General features: G+C 33.2%; 2 protein-coding genes across 4 annotated transcripts; one reads left to right on the plus strand and one right to left on the minus strand.

The window, feature by feature from the left end:
* On the minus strand, positions 1–19,467 carry LOC136803953 (trehalase-like). Of its 3 annotated transcripts, none has more exons than XM_067060681.1 (5): positions 19,401–19,467; positions 11,603–11,635; positions 11,206–11,286; positions 1,311–2,255; positions 1–1,051 (listed from the first exon to the last, which is right to left on the minus strand). In XM_067060681.1, the coding sequence occupies exons 3-5, from the start codon at positions 11,214–11,216 to the stop codon at positions 316–318; spliced, it is 1,692 nt and encodes a 563-aa protein (XP_066916782.1). In that variant the 5' UTR covers positions 11,217–11,286; positions 11,603–11,635; positions 19,401–19,467; the 3' UTR covers positions 1–315. The 3 variants fall into 3 exon arrangements, with proteins under 3 accessions (XP_066916782.1, XP_066916781.1, XP_066916780.1); XM_067060680.1 differs by lacking the exon at positions 19,401–19,467 and adding an exon at positions 17,566–17,762; XM_067060679.1 differs by lacking the exons at positions 11,206–11,286; positions 11,603–11,635; positions 19,401–19,467 and adding an exon at positions 4,858–5,042.
* A 96-nt stretch (positions 19,468–19,563) lies between these two features.
* LOC136804019 (G-protein coupled receptor family C group 6 member A-like) lies at positions 19,564–22,759 on the plus strand. The gene has a single exon (XM_067060759.1). It carries the CDS (start codon positions 19,750–19,752, stop codon positions 22,654–22,656), a length of 2,907 nt encoding a protein of 968 aa, XP_066916860.1. The 5' UTR covers positions 19,564–19,749; the 3' UTR covers positions 22,657–22,759.
* The last annotated feature ends 189 nt before the right edge of the window (positions 22,760–22,948 follow it).

Consider the following 22,948-nt stretch of genomic DNA (forward strand, 5'->3'; position numbering starts at 1 on the left):
ATACATTTGTATTGTTCTTGTTTTATAATAAAATATATAAAATCGTTTTACAAACTGACTTCTTTTAAATAATATTTTTAAAATAAATAATTACATGCACATATGAATTTCATTATCAAAGACACTCTTTAAAGGGAAATCATTCAGATTATAAGAAATTCTGAGCATCGAAAATAACCTGTCTGGAAGCACTCCTCAAGTTCGTTACGAAAAGTTAAAAGCGCTAAAGATATGAAATTTAGAAAAATTCAAAATATTTACAGTGTTATGTCAAAATAATGAAGTTTAAAATAATAGTCTTAAAATTCAAAAACATCACTCTTTACCAGTATTAATTTTAGGTGCAGAAAGTTCATGTCCGTATTTAGAAAGGAAATCAAGAATGACACCATTTGTCCATCCAAAGCCTTCCTGGACATCATATTCACCTCCATGTCCAGCTTTACCATATTCTCTCACATCGTATTTTTCGTACATGTGACCAGTGGTCTTCCAAGAAATATAGGCGTTTTCTATGAACTGTTTAGCGAGATTTTTCCCAGCTTCTTGTTGCTCTGATGATGACATTTGGTTGGTTCTTGGATCAAGAGATTCTACAGCAATGTGCTGAAGAGGTGGCCAAACATTTGGAAAATCCCATTGTTGACCAGATTCAATTAAAGATGTTGGTAGACCACCACAATAATTTAGAACACCAAGACTTTTAACTTTCTCAAATGCTCGACCTAAATTGGCTGATGGTTGAGCTGCATATGTTGAGAAAATCCAGATTGGGAAAAAAACTGATGCGTAATATTCGGATAAGATTTCGTTCTTTGGTAAATCGAAATCACACCACAATCCATGTTGCTCGTTCCAGAATAATTCATCAATACCTGAAAGACGTTTGTTGGCCATTTTGCTATATTTTTGGCTAGCGTAATCGCCTGTGGCAACTATTTGGTGAAGATCTGATAAAGTGAATTCTACAGCACACAGAACTGAGTTCAAATCAACTGGTACGATATCACGAGTAACAATTGTCTCCAGTTTGTGCGATTCTTTTAACCATCTGTAAATAGGAAAAGGGAAAAGATGAGTCATTTTAAAACAACATGAATTCAGTCAAGTCCATCATTGCAAACACAAGATTTTCAACTAAAACAAAACAAATCCCCGGCAAAAAAGGTTTAACTTGTTTAAAAACTTAACTAAAATCTAGTATCGACAAAAGCATGAGATGCAGGGTAGTACTAAACTATTAAATCAAATTTTAGAAAAAATTATAGAGATAGAAAGAAAAGTTCTAAAGAATTCATTTAGACACTTACCTTGATGAGAAATCCCAACCACTTTCTGCTGCTGATGCAAGATTGGAATAAATCTCTGTTTGCTTTGATTTGTCGTTATGGTGACCAGCTTTTTCCATTGTTTCTAAGTCTTCTTTAAAAGATTCCGGTCTTGGTTGATCGGTAGATACATTATAACGATTCATAGTGTATAGTTTGTTATTGTACTCAATCAATACTGATCTTTGTTCCATCCAAAAATCATGTTCCTTCATTAATGTTGGTAAACTACTTTTAGCAAAGTCGATATCTTTAGTAACATCATAATAAGCTTTGACCATCAATGTCAAAAATGGTGGCTGACTACGGTTTTCGTAATACTTTCGGCCACCGTTTGGTACAAAGCCGTATCTCTCGACTAGTGATAATAGGTTTTCTAAGATACCTTTGACGATATCAAACATTTCAGAATGTAAGAGTCCAAGTATTGACCAGTATGTATCCCAGTAATAAACTTCACGGAATCGCCCACCTGGGATGACAAATGGTTTTTCTAAGTAAATAAGTGAGTGGTTATCTTGGCGATTTAATAATTCTGGATTAACACGTCTGACCAGTTTGCTCCATATTTTACAAAGATGCATAGCCCATGATTTGTATTCAGGATCTTTGATATTGGAGATAAATTTCGGTTCTGGATGGGAATCAATTTCCAAATTGACTTTCATCAATTCATTGACTCCTGGCTGTTCGAAATAACGGTGAAGAATTTTAAGCAAATCTTTAGGATCTGTACATTCTAATATCTTCTTTTGTAGTTTGGCTGAGTAATCCACTTTGAGTGGCATATCGACGAAGGTCTTTGAATCATGGTATAGTCCACTTTGCCGTATTTTTTCCAATACTTCAGCGGAAAGATAGAATGATTCTAACGCTTTCTTAATGACCATGGTTAAAGCACTTGTTGTTGATGTTGATAATTTGTTTCTAAAAAATGAAAGCAAAAAATAAGTTTAAGAGATATCTCCATAACAAACGTACTAGGAAAATACATTCAGGAACCTCGTAATTTGTAAATATTGAGTAAATCAATCTTACGGTAACTCTGGGGGAAATTGATCTTAGACTAATTCGCACACCAAAACACATTAACCCCGAACATAGAATATTAATCAACACACCAAATATTTAGTGCTTTTTAAAGCTGACCTTGCTAATTCCATTCTACACTGAATCTAATCTCTTCCAGAAACATTCGCAACCCCCTTGTAAAATCAACTAACGCATATATCTAACACTTAATACCTCAAATTACCATCAAAATATATCTATTGACAGGCCTAAAGCAGAACAAATCATAGATATCCACTCTTTTATCCAGTTTATTTGCAAAAGGTTCTTTTCATTATTCCTCCATTCTCACAAACTAAAGAGCCTATGGCAAATTAATCGTTTCGTTTGAATATATACCAAACTATTTCTAGGTTTATATAAGACCTGTAGGTATGGTAGAGGTGTTTTTGAGGTTTTACAATCTATTGCTTCCTTATTTATAGCTTTAACCGGTATAGTAAAATGGATTTTGATAAATAACTGTAATAGGCACTTTTTCTTTTTGCATTGTTTGATAAAGAGCATGCGTAATAAAGTTCTGAAATGTGTTAATACATCACGTTAGGCTACCAAAGCTCGTGGGTTTTATACTTTTATATATTGCTGTTTCATTTATCTCAATTATTGATCACATAGGTAAGAAATTTTTCGATTGAAAAGAACGTGACGTATGACACAATTTATGCAATGTCATACTGTCATCGTGCTAATTTTATAGGCATAGTTTCAACTAGAAAAGATTTCATAACATCTTGCTTGGGTTATAAAAGTCTGAAGATATATTTAAATTTTTTTAGAAATCTCTTGATTGTTATTAGACCACAAAATCAATATAACATTTAAGAGTCATTACCAAACAATGTAAGAGAATGAATTCAAAATATGTAAAGTAATAGTTGGGTTCTTATAATAGACTGTGAATTCCAGCCAAAAAATTGGAAAGGAAATTTTGATAATATGACGCAGTTGAAATGATGCATAAGAATGAAGAGGGATTTTCAGGAGGTGTGTTTCAGCTATCTCGATTGAGTGTGGGTGTGATTTTGCCTTGTTATGTCCTGGAATGACTTGACAAAAAATCTACATATCTATTCTCAGAAAAACGTGAAAACGTCATAAGCTGAGCAGCGCCTCGAAAAAGGCGCTTGTTTGAAATAAATGTAAATTTATTTATCTAGACGAAAAATTTTTCGAATTGAAAAACGACTATAATAGCCAATAAAAGTCATTAAAATCTAATTTATTGCTAGCAAACATCGTTAATAGCCATTTAAACAATCGAGGAGGCAAATCTTCGACTTTTATCGTCAATCAAAGGCAATTTAAACAGTACCTTGAGGTAATACAGCTAATTAGTAAAAGCTTAACCGTAACCATGAACATATAAACGACTGGGCCATCTCCTTTGTCTTTTTAAAGATAACACTGCTAGCTTCGTTGCCGCCTCGTTAAAATCATCAAATGAAACAATAAGTTTTGATGATATACCTCTTGGGAATACCTTGCTAACAACGTCAAAACTTCGACAAAAGTCTCCGTTGTTCTACTTTTCTCAAGTCTTTTATCTATATCATAACAAAGATAACAGAGGCAAAATCATCGTCAGCTTCTCAAAACTCCGACTAATATTTCCAAATTTTGAAAGTGTCTAATAATTTTAGAGAGTGTCGCATTCTAATTTCGATACATTAAGGGAAGAAATTTTCGCGGAATTTAATTTCGCGAATTTGGGCGTAATTCGCGAAATTAAATTCCGCGAAACACACCAAAATGGCTAAATCGCGAAATTAAATTCCGCGAAATTCGATTTTTTGGAGGAAAAAGACGGCGATGAAGTTTAATCATGACTTAACATAGAAACATTCATATTTGATGTTATTATTTTGTTGTTAAATATTGTTAATGTGACTGAAATATGTCTTGAAATCGAGGAAAAATATGAAAAACATTTTCTCTGTAAAAAAAATTCTTTTGAAATTTCTCAATCGCGAAATTAAATCCCGTGAAACTTTTAAAATCGGCTCATTCGCGAAATTAAATTCCGCGAAAATTTCTTCTCGCGAAAATTTCTTCCCTTAAGGTATTCTTATGACATAGGCTTTCAACTTTGGCAAGCTATTTTCAAGTCATAAAAAAAATTATTGGAGTGACAAAAGGGATTCAAAAGTATACACGCAGTTGAAATTCTGCATTTCAGACTTGAAAATGTTGATAAAATATATTGCAAACTCGTGAAAAAAATTGAAAATAATTTTTTTGTGCATTAGGAGTAATGTTCAAACTCTATCAATCATTTTACCTAAACAATTCAAAGAAATAAAATTATGACGGAATATTGTTGGATTTATTATACCAATTTTAAAATACAGGCGGCAACGAAGCTACGCTTCAAAGAGACAATAAAAGATAGATGTCCAGTCCATGCCGTAACTAAGGATATTAGAGAAATCAATGTTTAAGCCGAGGAAGATCCTACCTTCTATGTTCTGGTGGCCAAATGGATGTCATTATCTGCAAAATTCTAAACTCCAACTTCAAATTTACTGCCTTTTATATCCGAGAATCTGCGGAAACTATCGTCACTTTGTCATGAGGTTCCCATGAGGTTTCATTAAAGACTATTAAAACACCTGCATCTATCAAAGATAGAAAGTTTACAACAAATAAACTCAACGCTAAGGAGTGCATTAACACCCAAAAGATAGCGAGCAAGTTAAATTTAAAGCCCTCCTCCAGGGAGTTGAAAAACCTATATCCATCTTTGAAATACCTTGTACTAATCAGAGGACGAAAAATTCCAAAGATAGTTCAATGTTTTGAAGTAGCAAACTCCCATAGTAAGACAAGTATTTTTCATTGATAAGCTTGAAGGGAATTTGCGCTTTCGAAAAATGACAAGTGACAAGGTCTTTTACAATTCATTTTGACTGAAATGTCATCTAAAGTTGACAGTAATTCCATAAGAAAATATTTTTTTGATATTCATACATAGTAAGAAAAGCTTTGTATATCATCCTTATCATAAGAATGAGACCAGTAGGCTGACCTTAGGCACATTCCACGAGAAGATAACATCCCGCTTTTGTGTTCTTTGTCATTTGCTGTTACCCTCCAACACACCTCTAAATCACTGCTGTCACGAAAAAGATTTTCATGTAAATGAAGCCTTATCATATGTTGGTCAAATGTTAAAGGTTTTTCAATGAAATTTCAATCAAAACTTAGAGCTTCATTCCTTCGATCCATTCCAAACTTCAAAAAGTCAAAAAAAATCTCACAAAATCTTCACATACTATGATATGATTAGTAAACCAGAGTTACATCAGCCAACACACCTCTCACACGCCAATTACAAGTTCATTTAAACTTTAAAAATAAAACAGGTTTCTATTTTCATTCAAAATTATCACAGCTACTGAATTTTTTTTCTTCGCTATAACCACCAATGTTTTGAGATAGCTACTAAGTTGTACTGTAACATTGCAAAATACTTTTAAAATAAACTAGCTGAATTTTTAATAAACACATTTTGAATAAGTCAAACAGCTTCGTGATCAATACAGAGTCGTGGAAATCTAGATAAAAATGAACATCTCCCGATTGCATACTTTTATATCCGCGTTGAGGAAAACAGACTTAAAGAGATACTTGTTAAACTTGGTTTATAAGCTTACTTAACAGGTTTTTAATTACATAATGACAGACTAATTGATTGTTGTTATTGTTCTATATTTAAAGCGGGATAAACATAGCATTGTTTTACTTCCTTATTTTGACACAAACAAATTTAGGTACATAGTAAGTAGAGCTGTGATCATCGCACTATTATCGCCATAGTTCCAATGATTTATTTCTCTGGACCAAGTTAATTCAAATAGGGGTACCCTTTTCAACTTGGCTTCGAAAGAATTTCGTTACCACGGCATGACGTCACAACTGGGGATAAACAGAACACTTACTAAAGATAATTATGTGTAATTATTAAACAAAATCTTTTAGTGAGTTAAACCATAGTGTTTTTTTCCCCTCACAATAATTAAATCTTATTGGTTGAAAAGCATATCACATGACTTTCAGTTTGGATTTTACTCAGAGACCCTAAAATAATGGAAATAAATTCTAACAAGTTGCAAGATCTTTGCCACATTTGTGAGTGTAAATGCAGAGCTTTTATCAACTAGCGTAACGGTGCGCAAGGTCGAAAGTTTGATTATTGACAAGGCTCTAGGATTTGACCGGTACAAGATGTCTTTGTCATTAGTACGAAAATAGTTTCTTCTAGGTTTTGGAAATTTTTCAGACCACTGAAAAGCCTGTTCTTAAGTCCATTGGCTTTAGATATGCACTTTTTTTTATAACATGTGGAAACCGCTCTCAAGGGAATAACTCTATTTCCGCTGACGGTTTCCATACAGTAGCAAGGTAGAATGCACAATTACACGTTTTTTTTATAAGAACGTCAAAAATTTTCGAAGCCTTCGGATGTTCTTAGTTTTTTGGATTTGAAGCCTAAAAATGTTCTTAAAATGTTCTTATTTTCAGCATTTTTTGAGCATTTTGATGTAATTTCTTAAGAAAATGCATGTTTTTAAGTCTCCAAAGCCTTAGAATGTTCTTAGAATGTTCTTAAATTTTTGGGCCTCGAAGCCATACGTTCTTATATAGTTTGTTCTTATAAAAAAAAAACGTGTAAAGCTTAAAGCGAATAGACTAAGATGTGATATAAGAAATAAAACCATGATATTGCATCAGCCGATATACAAAGCTTATACAAATTAGTCTATCAAAAAAAAAGATAACCAATCAATCAAATCAACCAGCCAAACCGATCAATTAAGAAGGGATATCCTTTGTAGCAATATCGATCAAGTTTGTATATCCGTCGATCGTTCTATTTTTTTGCCAAAATATTTTTTATTTGTTGAGTTATCAGTAGTTTCTCGCACACCTCTTTACATCCTTATATAGATGATTCATCCCGTGTAACCCATGGCAACATTATCATAATCATGATAGATCCTGAGAAAATAGTTTTACCATCAATAATTCATGTGAAGTTGATTCTAAATAGCCGGAAAACTAAATATTTTCAAATGAAAAGGCGCGTTAGTAGGTGTTCTCGTAGGTGTTTCTTTTCAAAAGATACTTTTGATGGAAACAGCACGTCATTGTGAAAATATTTGAAGTTTATCTGAGTTCATTTGTTAAATTTATATAATAAAGAAACCTGACCATTGACATTATTTATTAAAAGATGTCTCTAAATCTAGAATTGCATTTTATGGGGCTATTCTATCTGTAAATTGCCAATTATCCCCCAGCAATGCCTATTTTTGCTTGATGTGTTAAATTTATCCAAACCCCACCTTTAAATAAAGGTGGGGTTTGGATCCTAACCTAGGAATGCCTACCGTGAAAAACACAGGCCGATATTATATATTGACCTGTGCCGACAAATCGAGATTCTATTCAGCGCCAAATCAACGCAGAGAAAAGTAACCATGACGACTATCCAAGGTCTTGGATGAAGTTCAAAGTTGATATTTTTATTCCCGTCGCTGAAAACACAATTCAAAAATGTCATAAATATTTTTTAAAACGAGTCAGTGATAGAGAATCATAACATAAAGTCTGTCAATTATTTCGATTTAATTAAAGTGACATTTCCATAATTAAAAGTTTAGTAATTACTGTTATACATTTGGGGATGTAAAAGATTTCTTTCGAAAGAAACTCATTTCAATTACACTTTGAGGTTTCTGGTGAATGCGTAAATAGTAAACTGCATACTGATACAGTCTACTAGACATTAATATGGTAATATTTGCTCTTCATCTTTGATTCTTTCTACAGTGATTAGATTGACACATGCGCGATAAAATTTCTATTATTGGTCTTCAGAGGTTAATATATTCTTTGAAAACTTAACCTCTCATACTCAGGGTAAGGAATGCCTGGAGAATATTTCAAGAAAAATTTCAAGACAAAGTTAAGAATATCCATCATGAAATTAAACAACGTGAACACGGTTCCTTAGATTTTTAAGAAACAGAAGATGAAACTGAAGATGAAAATGAAGTTTTAGTAGAATCATTATATATCACGGGGCAGTCAACAATCTTGTTTTCTGTTTGAACTGGATCAAGAGACGTCATCAAAATACGGAACAAAAATCATTGCGATCCAAAATATTTATTCAATCAAAGGTCCAAAAGTAATTTTGTTCAGTAATAAGTATGTAGTACCCAAAAAATGAAATTGGAACTTTTATTATAGCAATGTAGCGTCACTTTTAGAGATCTTTAGAAATTGCCATAGCTTATCGAAACTAAATCTTAAATAAAAGAACAAAACGCATCAGATTCATAACGATTACCAGTATTTCATATAATGCATATGCATAATGCATAATAGAATATAAGTACCTTTCGCTATAAAATCACTGATTAAAATATACAATCTTTGGAAGCTATAAATGCTTTATTGTTACAAAATCTAACAGATAAGTGTCCACTATTAGATGTCTCTTTCGAGCTGCCACATCTGTAATTCCGAGTAGCATTTCCTATACAGAACAAATTTTTATAATATGCCATAATCTTATTATTCCATAAAATATACACCAAAGAATTCAATCCACTGAACATATTGGAGATAAGGTAGCTCCAAATCATAATAGCGTGATTGGTTAATAGTTCCTCCTTACTGGCATACGTATCTGGAAATAAAGACGTAGTCAGTCCCATAAAAAGCAACGTAACTGATAAAGGGAATATTGAGATGACGTAGACAACAAAAATAGCTGCTAGTCTGTTCATAGCTTTACGATTATTCTTTAAACTTATGTTATTGGCAATGGTCTGGCCAGTGTTGGTTAAAGTCCTCTTTAGTATTAAGACTAGGATTAAAGACAGTATTAAACTGAACATGATTGCTGAACCAATAATTAGCCATTGTATTTGAAAAAAAGTTTTACTATTGTGGTTGTTATAGAGTCGATAGTATGTATTGAAGAATAATATAGACACCAAAAGCGCTACCAGAGCTTCAATGACCATGAACATGACCAGTAGTTGACCAGAGACTCTCTTGAATGGCTTTTTAAAGTTGATATATCTCAAGATTGTGATCGTAAATAAAGTTTCAACATCAATGAAAAGTAAAAAAGTTAATAAAGAAGCCACCACAAAATGCCATAGACAATCTTGGGAAAACAACTTAGCAGTCACTTGATATAACGGTGATAGCATACCGACCATCTCACCAATAACACTTGAATATAAGAACAATCTATTAACCAAAGATAGTCGTTTATTAGTTCTGACTATACCAATAATCATCAATGCATTTAAAGCAATATTGAATGCCGCTACAATGTACGCGAAAGGCTCTGTCATGTTCAACGTTTGTTGCAGTTTCCGAGTCTCTTCACTGTTCGTGTAGGTAGAATTTTCGTAGAAAGCAAAGATTATGGATCTACTGAGACAATCCATCTTGTGCGTCTTTTTTTATCAGTCCGGGCTCCGCCTTGCGGGGTGTTATTCGATGCGTTATCCGGCGGGGGATCTTGGGTATAAAACTATTCCATTAAAAATTCAAAAAGTCTAATTACGAGATAAAATTCGTTGAACTATTTTTGAACATATCATTATATAAAGGATTGCATCAAAAACGATTTCATGATCCGATGATCAAGATATTGAACTTTTCGGTTTTTCTAAGGTGCCTGGGCTTTTGTTGATATACGTTATCTCTTTACTCAACCTAGGTATTGCCAATATTGTGTTTTGTCTATTGATTCCCTTAAGTTACATTTCTTTCGTCCCAAATTTCGGCTATTGCATTCCTTTCAAATAGTATAAATAATTCTTCCGTGAGTTTTTTTCACTAATCAAATCATCAAATCACCTGCCTGTTTTGATTTCATGTTGAAAATTCACATAGGGAAAGTTATACAATAGGAACAAACAGAATTCAAAATTAACATATTTATTGTTTGTGATCTACTGTGGAACAGCGATTACAAACAGTAATGAAAGATACAAATATTAAAGAAAAGTTCTCATCTTCTTGAAACTTGGAAACACTCACTTTATAAAGGACTATCTCTAAATAAAAAAATAACTTTCACATTTTCACAATTTTTCCAAATAGTCTCTGTAAGGGTCACCTTTTCGGCGGAAATCAGTCTCTCTAAGGGTCGGTTTTCAGAGGTCCCGTCCAGACATACCCCTCATCCGCCAAGCCTATTACCCTCCCCCCGGATGAGACTACCATCCTAAAACGAATACAGGATAATACGGAATAGAATCCTAACTACATTGATGACCCCTAAGGCGGTTGGATACAATCTAAGACCTCATAAAATCGTTTGGCAATAATTTTTATCCAAAGTGTAGTTTTATTGTAACAAAGCAGGTTAGGTACATCATGATACTTTAACTTGTCATTAGAATTAAAAAGCAACCCTTAGATGAAAATCATTCTCAAAGGGGGTGGTACAAAGTATTCGTTTTGTATATCTCTGCATCTTTTCCAAAAAGCAATCCTCATCGAGTTTCAGCCCGTTATTTTTAACCCCACTAGCTGGAAAATTCTACCGGGTTTGTGAGAGGGGGTGTCTTAGTAGACATAGTACATACCACCAGAATACTTAAAAAAGTAATGAAACAGAATCCCCTGTCCACAGACTGTTAGTTCTTTCAACTAATCGAAAAGTATTGAGGGAATCAACGCTAATATTTTAGTTAGGTTTTAAAAGAAAGTTAGGACGGACTATAACAGTTTTTTGAAGGGCATGTAGAAAAAGGAAATTGCGACTTACACTTTCAACATCTTTGGTTTGCATCAGATATGAATATAAGAGCCGCCATTCTGATTCCCGCCAATGGGTCAGTCAGTGCTCCTTGTAAAAAACAAAATCAATTGCATGAGTTTCAGTATAGAATTTTTCTATTATACTTAGCTGGCTCTTGCTAATTCGAACTCGATTGGGAATCCATATCATTGTACAAATTAAAGGAGAAAAATTTAATCTAAAGAAGTTCCAATACGCAAAAGTCAACTGCAAAATAATAGAGTAAAAAGGACTTATTTCAAAGTTCTTATAATATTGTAAAACTTTTCACCATTAAAATTCCATCAAACAGCAATACACATAAAACGAAAATTTGAAAAAATCACTCTCTGAGATATTTGAAGAAAGTATATTTCAAGTTTACCTGGGATGGGAACTTGCCTCCAACTTTTTCACCCTACCATAAAGAGAAGAAAGATTTCGACATAATTCTGATATTCCTGCTGAAAATTTAATGTGATTTTGAGTGACATATGGCCAGGTCAATAGACCTGCAAAATATATTGATATAAAATAAAAAATAAATAATGTGATGCCCATCAATCTATTATTCAAAATATTAAAATAAATTTACATTAAAAATGAAACAACAATGAACAGAATGAGCTAAACCGCAAAATAAATGATGAATGCATAACAGTACACTATTTATGAGGTTGTTACTATAACGAGGAACAAGAAGTAATAGAAGTAACGAGTACCAGACCTAAGTAACGAGTACTTTAGTCACGAAATTGACTTTCAATTGTCTTGCTTTTGTCATCAGTTGATTGTTTTAAGATTTATGACGTCATTTCTAAGTTTACTTTTTGGACACTTATATATCGTGATTGGCTTGTCTGCTTCCTTTCAAATTTGGCATGTGACACCTTGACAATAATGCCTTGGAATTAATCTAATTAGATTTTGTCAATTTCGGTTATGACTTCATCATTTGGGGCCTTTTTTGTTACTAGAATCCGGACACCTTTATCTCGTGTTTGGCTTGTCCGTTTCCTTTCAAATTTGGCATGTGACACCTTGACAATAATGCCTTGAAATTAAATTAATTAGTTTTTGTCAATTTTGGTGACGATGTCATCATTCGGGCCATAGTGTGCAGAGGGGTCTGTCCCCCCTATTTCTATTTTATCTCCCCCTATATGTGTATCCCTCATATTTAAAAAAAGATTTGAGCTTGCGCTATTTACCGCAGCAGTCCACCAGTCATTCAAAACCAAAAACATTGAAATTTGTATTAAAAACTATATGAAAAAAAGAGTTTAACATGGCATTGAAGGCGAAAACTTATCCATCTACACTTGTCTTTTAGTTGTCCATCACCATATATCTAAATCAATATAAAATATGATAGATATTTTGACCACAATTTGTTATCCCTCCTATTTTTATTTGACCCCCCATTTTATTTGGAAAATCTCCTATCCCCCTGCTATAATGCACTTGGAAAAGTTGGATCCCCCTTAAAAAGGCTCGTGCGGGCCATTTTTGGTACCCGAATCTAGACACGTTTATTAATTTTGCATAGCGAAAGTTTTACGATAAGCTTTCGCGGCGGCGGTGGCGGTAGTCGGCGCGGAATAAAATTTAGAAAACAAAAGTAGTTTGAAACTTCTAGAACATTCTCGAATATTCTAAATATGGAATCAGAGATTTGGGAATCACTTGCTAAGATAAAATTTAGCATTTTGTTTAATATTTCCAGTCTACAAGTGCTAGCTAGCATTTGTAAACATTGCTCATCTCTAAATTGCGGTTTTCAGAATGCTGTTAGACTTGCTTTTGTTGTTTGTATTTCTATCATGTTTTTGGTGTTTTTAGAGTACTTAAAGTGGTTTATATTTCTTTTAGCATAGTATGTTAGAATGGTTATTACATTGTTCCAACGCGAGGCAGTGAGACAGGGACATCAGTAAACTAAATGTTTTTAATTATTTTTACAGCTACGAAATCATGCTTGCTTTACATCTACATGAATCATTCAAATTTTTATCATAGCCGTATCAATCAAAGCTGACATGGTCTTCTCCTAATCACCAAAGAATGGTGGGGAACTTTCATAGCCCTATGCTCAAATAAACGCTTTACGTCCATATGGAAGTTCCTTACTATTCTTTGGTGGTTGTGAGAAGGCTATGTCAGCTTTGATTGATACGGTTTTCATAAAGTTTGGAATAATTTATGAAAATGTAAAGCAAGCATGATCTCGTGGTTGTAGAAATAACTAAAAAGAACTGTAAGAATCTTGTCTCACTGCCTCGGTGGAACTATGAATAACCATCCCTCTTTGTGGGACGGGCATAAAAGTCCCGCACTTATCATCTAATCGAAAATATCACGACGAAATAAAATTGAAAAAAATTAAAAAATTGCTTTAAATTTTCAAATTTTGTTTTTCCAATTTTTTAATTTTCAAACTGATTTAGAAATCAAAAAATTGACATAATTTTTCTATTTTCAATTCTTTGAAAATTGAAAAATTGCTGCTTTGTTTGAATTTTCAATTTTGATTTCAATCGGTTATTTTCGGCGATGGAAAAAAATATTTTGAACATTTTTTTTGCGTTAGATGGTGCATCTTTAATAACCAAACTAAAAAGAGATTTTCGGAAAGTTTTTGTTTCGAAATCTTGAAAACAGTGCCTTTTGACCAATCGAAAAATTTCAAATTAGATCAATTCTTTGCTATGGCGCGCGAAAGCGCTATAAAATACTATCGTTTTTATAATACTGTTTTTTGTAATATAATACTATCTTTTCTAATATAATACTATCTTTTCTAATAAATAATACTATCTTTTCTAATAAATAATACTCGTAAAAGTCGAGTTAATAAGTTTGAGTTGAAAAACTCGAGTTCGAGTTAGAAAAGCTGCATGTATTTTGTGACGTCACAAATATACCATTTTAACGTCATCTTACAATTTCCCAACTCGAAAATGTAAGTAAGTTAAAGACAAATTGACGGGTTAAAAAGGAGGTCTGACTGCCGTGTCAAAAATGTGATGATGTTGCAAAACGTTTGCAGTTTTTTATATCATTAAACAAAAGAATAAAACGCGCGTAACGTCAGTTGATTGTCAGGGCGATTTTGAAAATTGGAGCATCTAGATGGTCGAAAAACGCATCAAAATAGCTTAATAGTTGTGATATAGGAAGAAAAAAATAGTATCAAATTCGGTTTTTCCAGAAAACCACTTTTGAAAAAATTATTGGGGGGACATTGCCCCCCCCCCTTGCCCCCCGGTTGCTACGGCACTGCTCTCAACTTGACTTTTTCGTAACTCTACTTTTTCAACTCGACTTTTCTGAGCCTCGAAAAGATAGCAATAAGTTAAAGAAAAGAAAGTTATAAATTTCAAAAAAAGATAATATTATATTTGAAAAGATAATATTATATTTGAAAAGATAGTATTATATTTGAAAAGATAGTATTATACTTGAAAAGATAGTATTATACTTGAAAAGATAGTATTATATTTGAAAAGATGGTATTATATTAGAAAAGATAGTATTATATTTGAAAAGATAGTATTATACTTGAAAAAATAGTATTATATTTGAAAAGATAGTATTATATTTGAAAAGATAGTATTATATTTGAAAAGATAGTATTATAAAAATGATAGTATTTTATAGCGCTTTCGCGCGCCATACTTTGCGGACAATTTAAAAAAGTTTGAAACAAAAAGGTTAATTATCTATTAAAACTTAGCACTTTTTGATGAAGAGGGTCGGGGTACCTAAGGCACTCCCGAATGGTCTCATGAAGCTTGCACATTAACGTACATCAAATTTTTAACAAAGGTGTAAATCAATAAAAGGATATTAATTATCGATTTACACCTTTGTTGAAAATTTAAAGTCAAAAGCTTTCTCCTACACGCTTTTTTTTATAAGAATACACTTTATAAGAATGTCCATGATGAAAATGGCAAAAAAATTAAGAATATGCTAAGAATATCACCATCATGGAATTTTGCTATTCAAGCAAAGAATGTTATTTTTAGAGCATTCTAAATTATAAATTGCCAATTACCTCCAAGTAATAAGAATGCTGTATGAATATTTTAGGATGATTTTCCAAAAAAAGTTAAGAATATCCATGATGAAATGGATTTACACCATTCTTATAAAAAAAGCGTGTAATAGAAGTTATTCAAATTCTTATTTCTGTGACGTCATTTAAATGAGGCGAAAATAAGATTTTTCGAAATTTTTTCGATTTTTTAACAAATGGGTAGACTGGGAATCCAGTCGTTTATAACGTTTTTGTTGAAAGCGGGAAATTTTTATGTCGGGATATGGTTAAAATAAACGACTGGGCTAAGGTGGTTTCTGTAGCTTACGGGAGTTCCAGCAGGGCCCGCAGATTTCTGCGGGGTGAGAAAACAATCATATACAAAAAAGTATATAAACAAATAAAATTTTCAGCCAATGAGAATTTCTAAGTGAAAGAAAAAAAAACCAAACCAAAACAAACCAACAAGACCCCCTGAAAATGTTACCCAAAAACATGAAAAAAGAGAATTTTTATGAAAAGTTGGTCGTGCACAAAATATTCTAGACGACTATATTGATGCTCCTGTCAAGTTTTCTACTTCCTACTTTTTACTGAGTTAAGTCGTCTAGCATGCTAGACTAACAAATGGGACTATCTGACCATCATTTTCTATATCGAAATGCTTCAAAATACATAAAAAAACATTTACATTAAGGGGCGGAACTTCATGAAACCATTGGGGCTAGTGCCTTAGGTACCCCAAGAATAAAACATTTTATTAACGTCTTTTTAAAGTTCATAACATCATTTTTTTAATAGAAATAGAAATATCATTCCCTTGAGAACGGACCGAGTCCGAAACATGTCGGGAAAAATCAAAATATAATAGCCGCATTCTTTTTCACCGTCCAGCACGTCATTTTTTTAAATAAATTCTTAATTACTCTTGACAGGATAAACTAAAAACTAACTAACTGAAAGAAAAAATTAATGAGCCAATCTCGAGAAGAGACGGGACGGACGGACGGACGGACGGACAAAGGTTAATTTAAAGGACCTCCGAGGTAGGTCCAATATAATAAAGAAAAACAATTATTCTGTCTCCAGGGTGTATTCAGTGGAAATTAAATATTTATATTGAAAAATTAACGATTTTATGTAACTTTAAAAGTACTTTTCATTATTTTCACTCGTGTTTCTTTCACCGAACCAAATAGAGTCTTGACCGAAAAGTCAAATTCGACACTGCTTGATAACAAATGTACTAAACTCTGCTAAACTAACTAAACTGGTTAAAAATCTTCATCTGGCAACAATCTAAATATTGACGGTGGAGAATAGATCCTAAGATTCACACTTTAATTAGTAAAATTAACCAGCTTCTATATATCAGCTATGAAATGTTTCAGCCAGGCTATTCTACAGACATTCTACAAAACTGATATCAATACTACATGGCAGGCAGAACATGCGAAATACTGGGAGAATGAAAAACATATTTCAATCGCTATTAGTTTTGTAATCTTCATTTTTCTGGTGATATCAAACTTGATAATGATTGTAGGAATCGTCAAAACAAATAAAACTCTGACATTACCTAAAAAGATGTTTCTCTCTACAGCTTTTTATGGAATGGGAACTGGAATTTTCATATTGTATTATAATCTAACGGTTATTTTACCAGAACAATGTTTACAAGAAACGGTTGCTGATACGTTGATAAATTTCATGTCGTTTCTCGATTTTTTGAAGCTAGTATCGATCGGAACTTTACGTTTTATATCAATTAGATTCCCTTTGAAAGTCATATCACACACAGTGACATATTTAATATGGTTTTTGGAATTTCTAGTAACAGGATTGCTATCTTTATATGCATTTTTGATTATGATCGACGATCCTAAAATCGGTTACTTGGCTTGGTTTTCAAGCTTTACAGCTATTATGTTACTATGTTTGAGTGCATGTACAATCTTAAACTATCTTCTTTGGCATTCTTTAAGGAAAATGACTATCCTTACACGGGATGAAAGAATCTATAAGAAGCACCGACATGCTGCAAATAGACTGCTGGCAATGAACCTATCTTATATTCTTAGTAATTTACCATATGCAGTTTCATTGGTTTACATTACAGTGCAGTGCACCCGAACTGAACTTCTAGAGCCTTTAACAATGGTTCGATATTTACACACGATGCTTTGGTTTTATTTCTGTTACACGCTGTATGGTGGTGTTAATGCAATTGTCTATATTTGGTTTGATAAGAAAATAATACGTTTCTATAGGAAATTGTTGTGTCGCTTTAAAACACATAAGTATACCTTTGGTGAGAATGCATATTCGATGAAATCATTAGGTATGACACACGCAGCACCGCCGGAGGTCTATAAAGTTTGTCAGCAGTGAATCATCATAAATTAACTATGGATTTGGCAAGGAAAAATAAAAATGCAATCACAAACATCAAAAGAAATATTTTCTCTGCGATGATTTTCCATTGAATATGCGTAATATGGCTAAAAACGCAACACATCCTCACACTTATTTCTACCATATGTGTAGATATGTAAAAACCGTAAATCTACCATATGTGTAGATATTAGAATCCGTAAATCTACTATATGTGTAGATATTGTAAATCTACCATGTGTAGATATGTAAAAATCCATAGGGTTTGAAATATGTCGTTCTTTGATAGTTAGGGTTAAGGTTTGTCGTTCTTTTTGTCGCTTTAATAGTTATTTGTCATTTAGATTGTCTGGATAGATTTATACCTTAACTACTAATGGTAGATTTATGGATTTTTACATATCTACACACATGGTAGATTTACAATATCTACACATATAGTAGATTTACGGATTCTAATATCTACACATATGGTAGATTTACGATTTTTACATATCTACACATATGGTAGAAATAAGTGCGAGATTGGCCTGAAAAACGAATGGAGATTGAGTTCTGCCAAAGTTACATGACATTTTGATGGAGTAAATTTGCTCCATCGTAATGAACATTTAATTGCCCGTGCTATTTATGTTATGTTTTAATTGGTATGCCCTTTAGAGTCTTTTAGTTTACATGTGTCTCTTGAGTCCTCTTTTGTTTAGTGTCCTCTTTGGGGGGGGGTGGGGGTTTCATGGTTGGCGGAGGAGCGGAATCAGCCCTTTTTTCGGACGGAGTGGCGGAATTTGGCGAAAATTTTAGACGGAATTACGGAAATTGGGTTCTTCGACGGAGACGGAAAAATAGACAATTTTAGTGCGGAAAAACGGAATTTAGCAAAAAATTTATTTACTCTAATTTATTGCCCTTATTGTAAGTATATATGAAATATATTCAGAATTTTCCAACATCGAAAAGTCATTTGACTCGAAAAGTTCCGTGAAGATCACGTGATCACAGTCAGACGGCAAAAAAAAAAAAAAAAAAAAAAAAATTAGCAAAAAATTTTGCGGAATTTCGGAATTGGCAAAAAATATTCAAAATTCGCGGAATTTTTGACAAAAACCTTGAATTTCAAAGGAATTTTCGGTGGCGGAATTTCGGTTCATTTTTAGACGGTTTGACGGAAATTGGAGAAAAAATTGGCGGAATTGCGGAATCGGGTACCCCCTGAACCCCCCCTCTTTGTTTCGAGTGTCTTTTGTATTCCCAAATTGCGTTTAATATGTCATTTGTAATTCCTTTAGGGAAATTAGGTTATGTTTATTAACTGTAATTTTGTACATAGAAATCAGTTCAACACGAAGAGCACACAGCATTTTTTGAGCATTTTGATGTAATTTCTTAAGAAAATGCATGTTTTTAAGTCTCCAAAGCCTTAGAATGTTCTTAAATTTTTGGGCCTCGAAGCCTTATGTTCTTATATAGTTTGTTCTTATAAAAAAAAACGTGTAGATATTTAGCTTCCAAAGACTCTCTAGAGTAAGAAGAAAAGAAGTTCTGAGGTTCTGAAGTTCTGAAAAAAGCCATATACTCATATTTCATGTACAAAGAGCATAAAATACCAGGAGGATTATACAAGGGATTCTTAGCTTTAGTCGGGACCAGAGTAGCACGTAAGAATTTTGATGTGTCCAATTAAAATCGTTACAATTTTGGAATCAAGTCAAAACACCTAGATTCTTAGGTCAAGACCTATATTTCGTACCTGTTTATCTCGTTGATTTTATATATAGGCTTGGTTACCACTGGTGCTAATTAATTATGTCAATTTGCGGATGATTTCGTCTGTACTGTCATGAAGAAATCATTACGATTAAAACTATAGAGACTGTTGATGTGATTTAAGTAGAAGATTAGTTCATCAATCTCGAAACCAAGAGTAGTCAACAAATCTCATTTCGTCATTTCTTTTGTCTAACGAATACCTATGAATGATGTCTATCTATCATAAATCTCTTTCAAGCCACTAACTAATAAGTTTATGAATTTTCGATGAAGAGAAATTAAGACGTCTTATTTTTAAGAAAAAGGAGTTCGATGTTTGTTTTAATAAAATGAATCAATGTTCACTTACTATTCTATTGATGTTGTCGATTCTAACTTCCAACAGTGCTGGTGAATATGTAACAAAGCCAGGGATCTATCGCATCATTGGTGTATTTCCTATAAGATCAAAAACTGAGGACAGAATTAACACAGATGCAGTCATATGGTCGGAGTATTTTAAATACTCTATCGACAAGATTAATAAAGATTTGGGTGAAGATTTTTTTGGTTATCAAATTTTCGATAGTGGACATAACCAGCCTTCACCAGAACTGACTTCAATTGCTGTTAAGATACTATTAGGCGGTTCCGATGGTGTGCTGTTTACAGATACGGATCAGTGCCAATGTGTAGATCAAAATGTAGCTTTGTATAAAACGCTTGGTATCATTGGACCCCGGTCTTCTTCAAATGCTGTGTTTCTGAATTCATTACTTTCTTATGAGAATCTAACGGTAGTGAGCTATGCAGCTACCAGCATTGATTTGATTCCAACAGAGAGTTTTTATAGAACTGTACCCAATGACTTTAAACAAGCCACGTTTATTAAAGATGTTTTACTAGAGTTTGAATGGACTTACATTTTTACTGTAGGATCGGATGACGTGTATGGACGTTCTGGGATTGCCATATTGGAGGATGTATTCAAATCAAATAATATTTGTTTAAATATGAAACTGATTTTCGATGTTGACAAAGTACATACAATGGAGAATACCGTTTTACAGATAAATGAACAGAATTCGTCTAAAGTTGTCGTGATTTGGGCTTTAAAAGAAACAGTTGAAAAATTCTTTGACATAGCTGCAAGGTATAGAATGAAGGATTTTATATGGATTATCAGCGAGGACTCTGGAGTTACTGACATGTACAGAGACAATCATTTGAGTGGGATTTTTTTGTCGGTGGTTCTTAATTATGGGAAAGACCAAGAATTCGAGGATCAACTACTAAATATTTCTTACCAAGCTGTTCATCAGGATCAAACTAAAACCTTTTTGAGAAAACTATTTGAAAGTATGAAAGTAAAAGACAGAAATAGTACATTGAAAGACATGGGTTTGACATTGGATTTAACCAGGTTAGGTGCTATCTACGAAAGTCTCCATGCACTCACCAGAGCCTTTAATAGTTTCTTCTTGGATAAGCAAATACCATGCCCACAGGGAATTGATCCATACCATTGTATTACGTATCCACTTATAAACCATAGAAAATTCAATCGATTATACTTGAATAATGTTTCATTTAACAATCTAAACGGAGAAAACCTTAAGTTCAAGGAGAATGGCGAAACAAATCATGCCAGATACGAATTATACATCACCAAAAGGAGTCTCTATAAAATTGAAATAGATTTTCAACTTACTTTACAGTGGTCTCAAAAAGACAATTCAAAACCAGACATTCACTTGGAGAGCAATATTTTACAGAAAGCTACTGGTAATATGTCTTCGAAATGTTCAGAAGAATGTCGACCAGGATTTTACCCTTTATTCGATTCATCGAACACGTGTTGTTGGTTCTGCGTACCATGTGACCGAAACAATTTCAAAAACAAAACCGGTTTAGAGAAATGCATTAGTTGCCCTCTGAACAGTGTTACCAACATTGATAAAACAAAATGCATATTATTGACCGTTGATTACCTAACGTGGAGCGAATGGCGTACTATCCTTTTATTCGTCACAACTGGCACAACAATCTGCCTTATTGCAGTAATTTCAACAGTCTTTTACAAATATAGTCAAACACCTATTGTAAGATCGTCAAACATTATATTATCCATAATTCAAATATCAGCTCACTTGGCACTAGCCTTCACACCTTTGTTATTCGTCGGCAACATTGAAACAACATACAGATGTACAGCTCGAGTCTATCTAACAGGGATCCTACTGACTATTATAATTGGAATTTCGCTGGTCAAAGTAACACATCTTCTGACTGTATTTAATCTTAAATTCAAACTCACCAAAGGAGAAGCATTGCAACAGACCACCAAGGAGATGGGAATCTTGATTCTAACCGTACTGGTAAATGTCTCTATTGTCATTATAACAATTTCTTTCCATGCAGTTTCCATAAAAACGGTTACAGATAGAACTAACTATACTTTACAACATAGATGTGAAAAACTACTTGATCATTATTTCGTACAGATTTGTTATCTCCTAATTCTACTTATTGTATGCGGCGTACAGTCTTTCAGAGGTCGTGGGCTACCTGGCAGATTCAATGAAGCGCAATATACATTCTTCGCAATGTTTACAACTGTTTTATTAGGGTCTATCGGCATTCCTTTGAGATTGAGTACAAGAGATCAAACGAAAATCGACTTTTTGGTTGCAATGTTAACATTGGTTATTAATATTGTCCTTTTATTGTTTTTGTATGGTTATAAGATTAAATTGATTCTTTTTTACCCTGAAGAGAATACGACTGAAGCATTCCAACGTGATCGTTTAGCAAGTGTTATGAATGCACCAGAAGTTCGACGACTTTCCAGAACATCGACTTTAGAATGGCGAGTAAATAGTTCCTTAACAAACCACAGTTACAGTAGTGATTCACTTAAAACGTTGACTGGACCGAATCAATCGACAGATTCATTGCAAGGTTTAAAGCAAGAAAGGTCTTGTACATGGAGTGTTTTGACAAACATTAAAAATCAGAGCGGTCCTGTCACTTCTGGGAAGGTTATGCCATTTAATGAAGCTGAAGAATTTGTGAGTGAAAATTTTCATGATTCAAATTCTTTGACGAAACTATCTGCCCAATTTTGCGATCAGAAAACGTCTGGTGATGAGATGAGTGGAAAAGATAATACAGAATTTGAGAACAATCAAGAGACAATTGTTATGGAACAGACATCGTCACTGACTGATAAAAGCTGGATTGCTGTTATAGAATAAAGCTTGAAACGAAAGTCTGAAACGAAAAAGATGATATGATTGTTATTTATATTACATATGTATTCAAAAAAGTTATGAAAATATAGCATGAAATTCTTTATAATTTCCATGTTTCCTACTTATTTATTCTCGGCCTTAGAGAAATTTGTCAGAAAAAAATCACGTATCGAATAAAGTTGTTTGAAATTGACGTGACAAAATTGTTCAATATCGTTGACAACGTGGATCTCAGCGCGATCATATGTCTACAGAAATCATGTATTTTAGTAAACCTAGCTCTTAAAAAGCTCTT

Source organism: Clytia hemisphaerica, unplaced genomic scaffold (assembly GCF_902728285.1).
Source record: "Clytia hemisphaerica strain Z4C2 unplaced genomic scaffold, Clytia hemisphaerica genome assembly, whole genome shotgun sequence".
In the NCBI taxonomy this organism is placed as follows: domain Eukaryota; kingdom Metazoa; phylum Cnidaria; class Hydrozoa; order Leptothecata; family Clytiidae; genus Clytia; species Clytia hemisphaerica.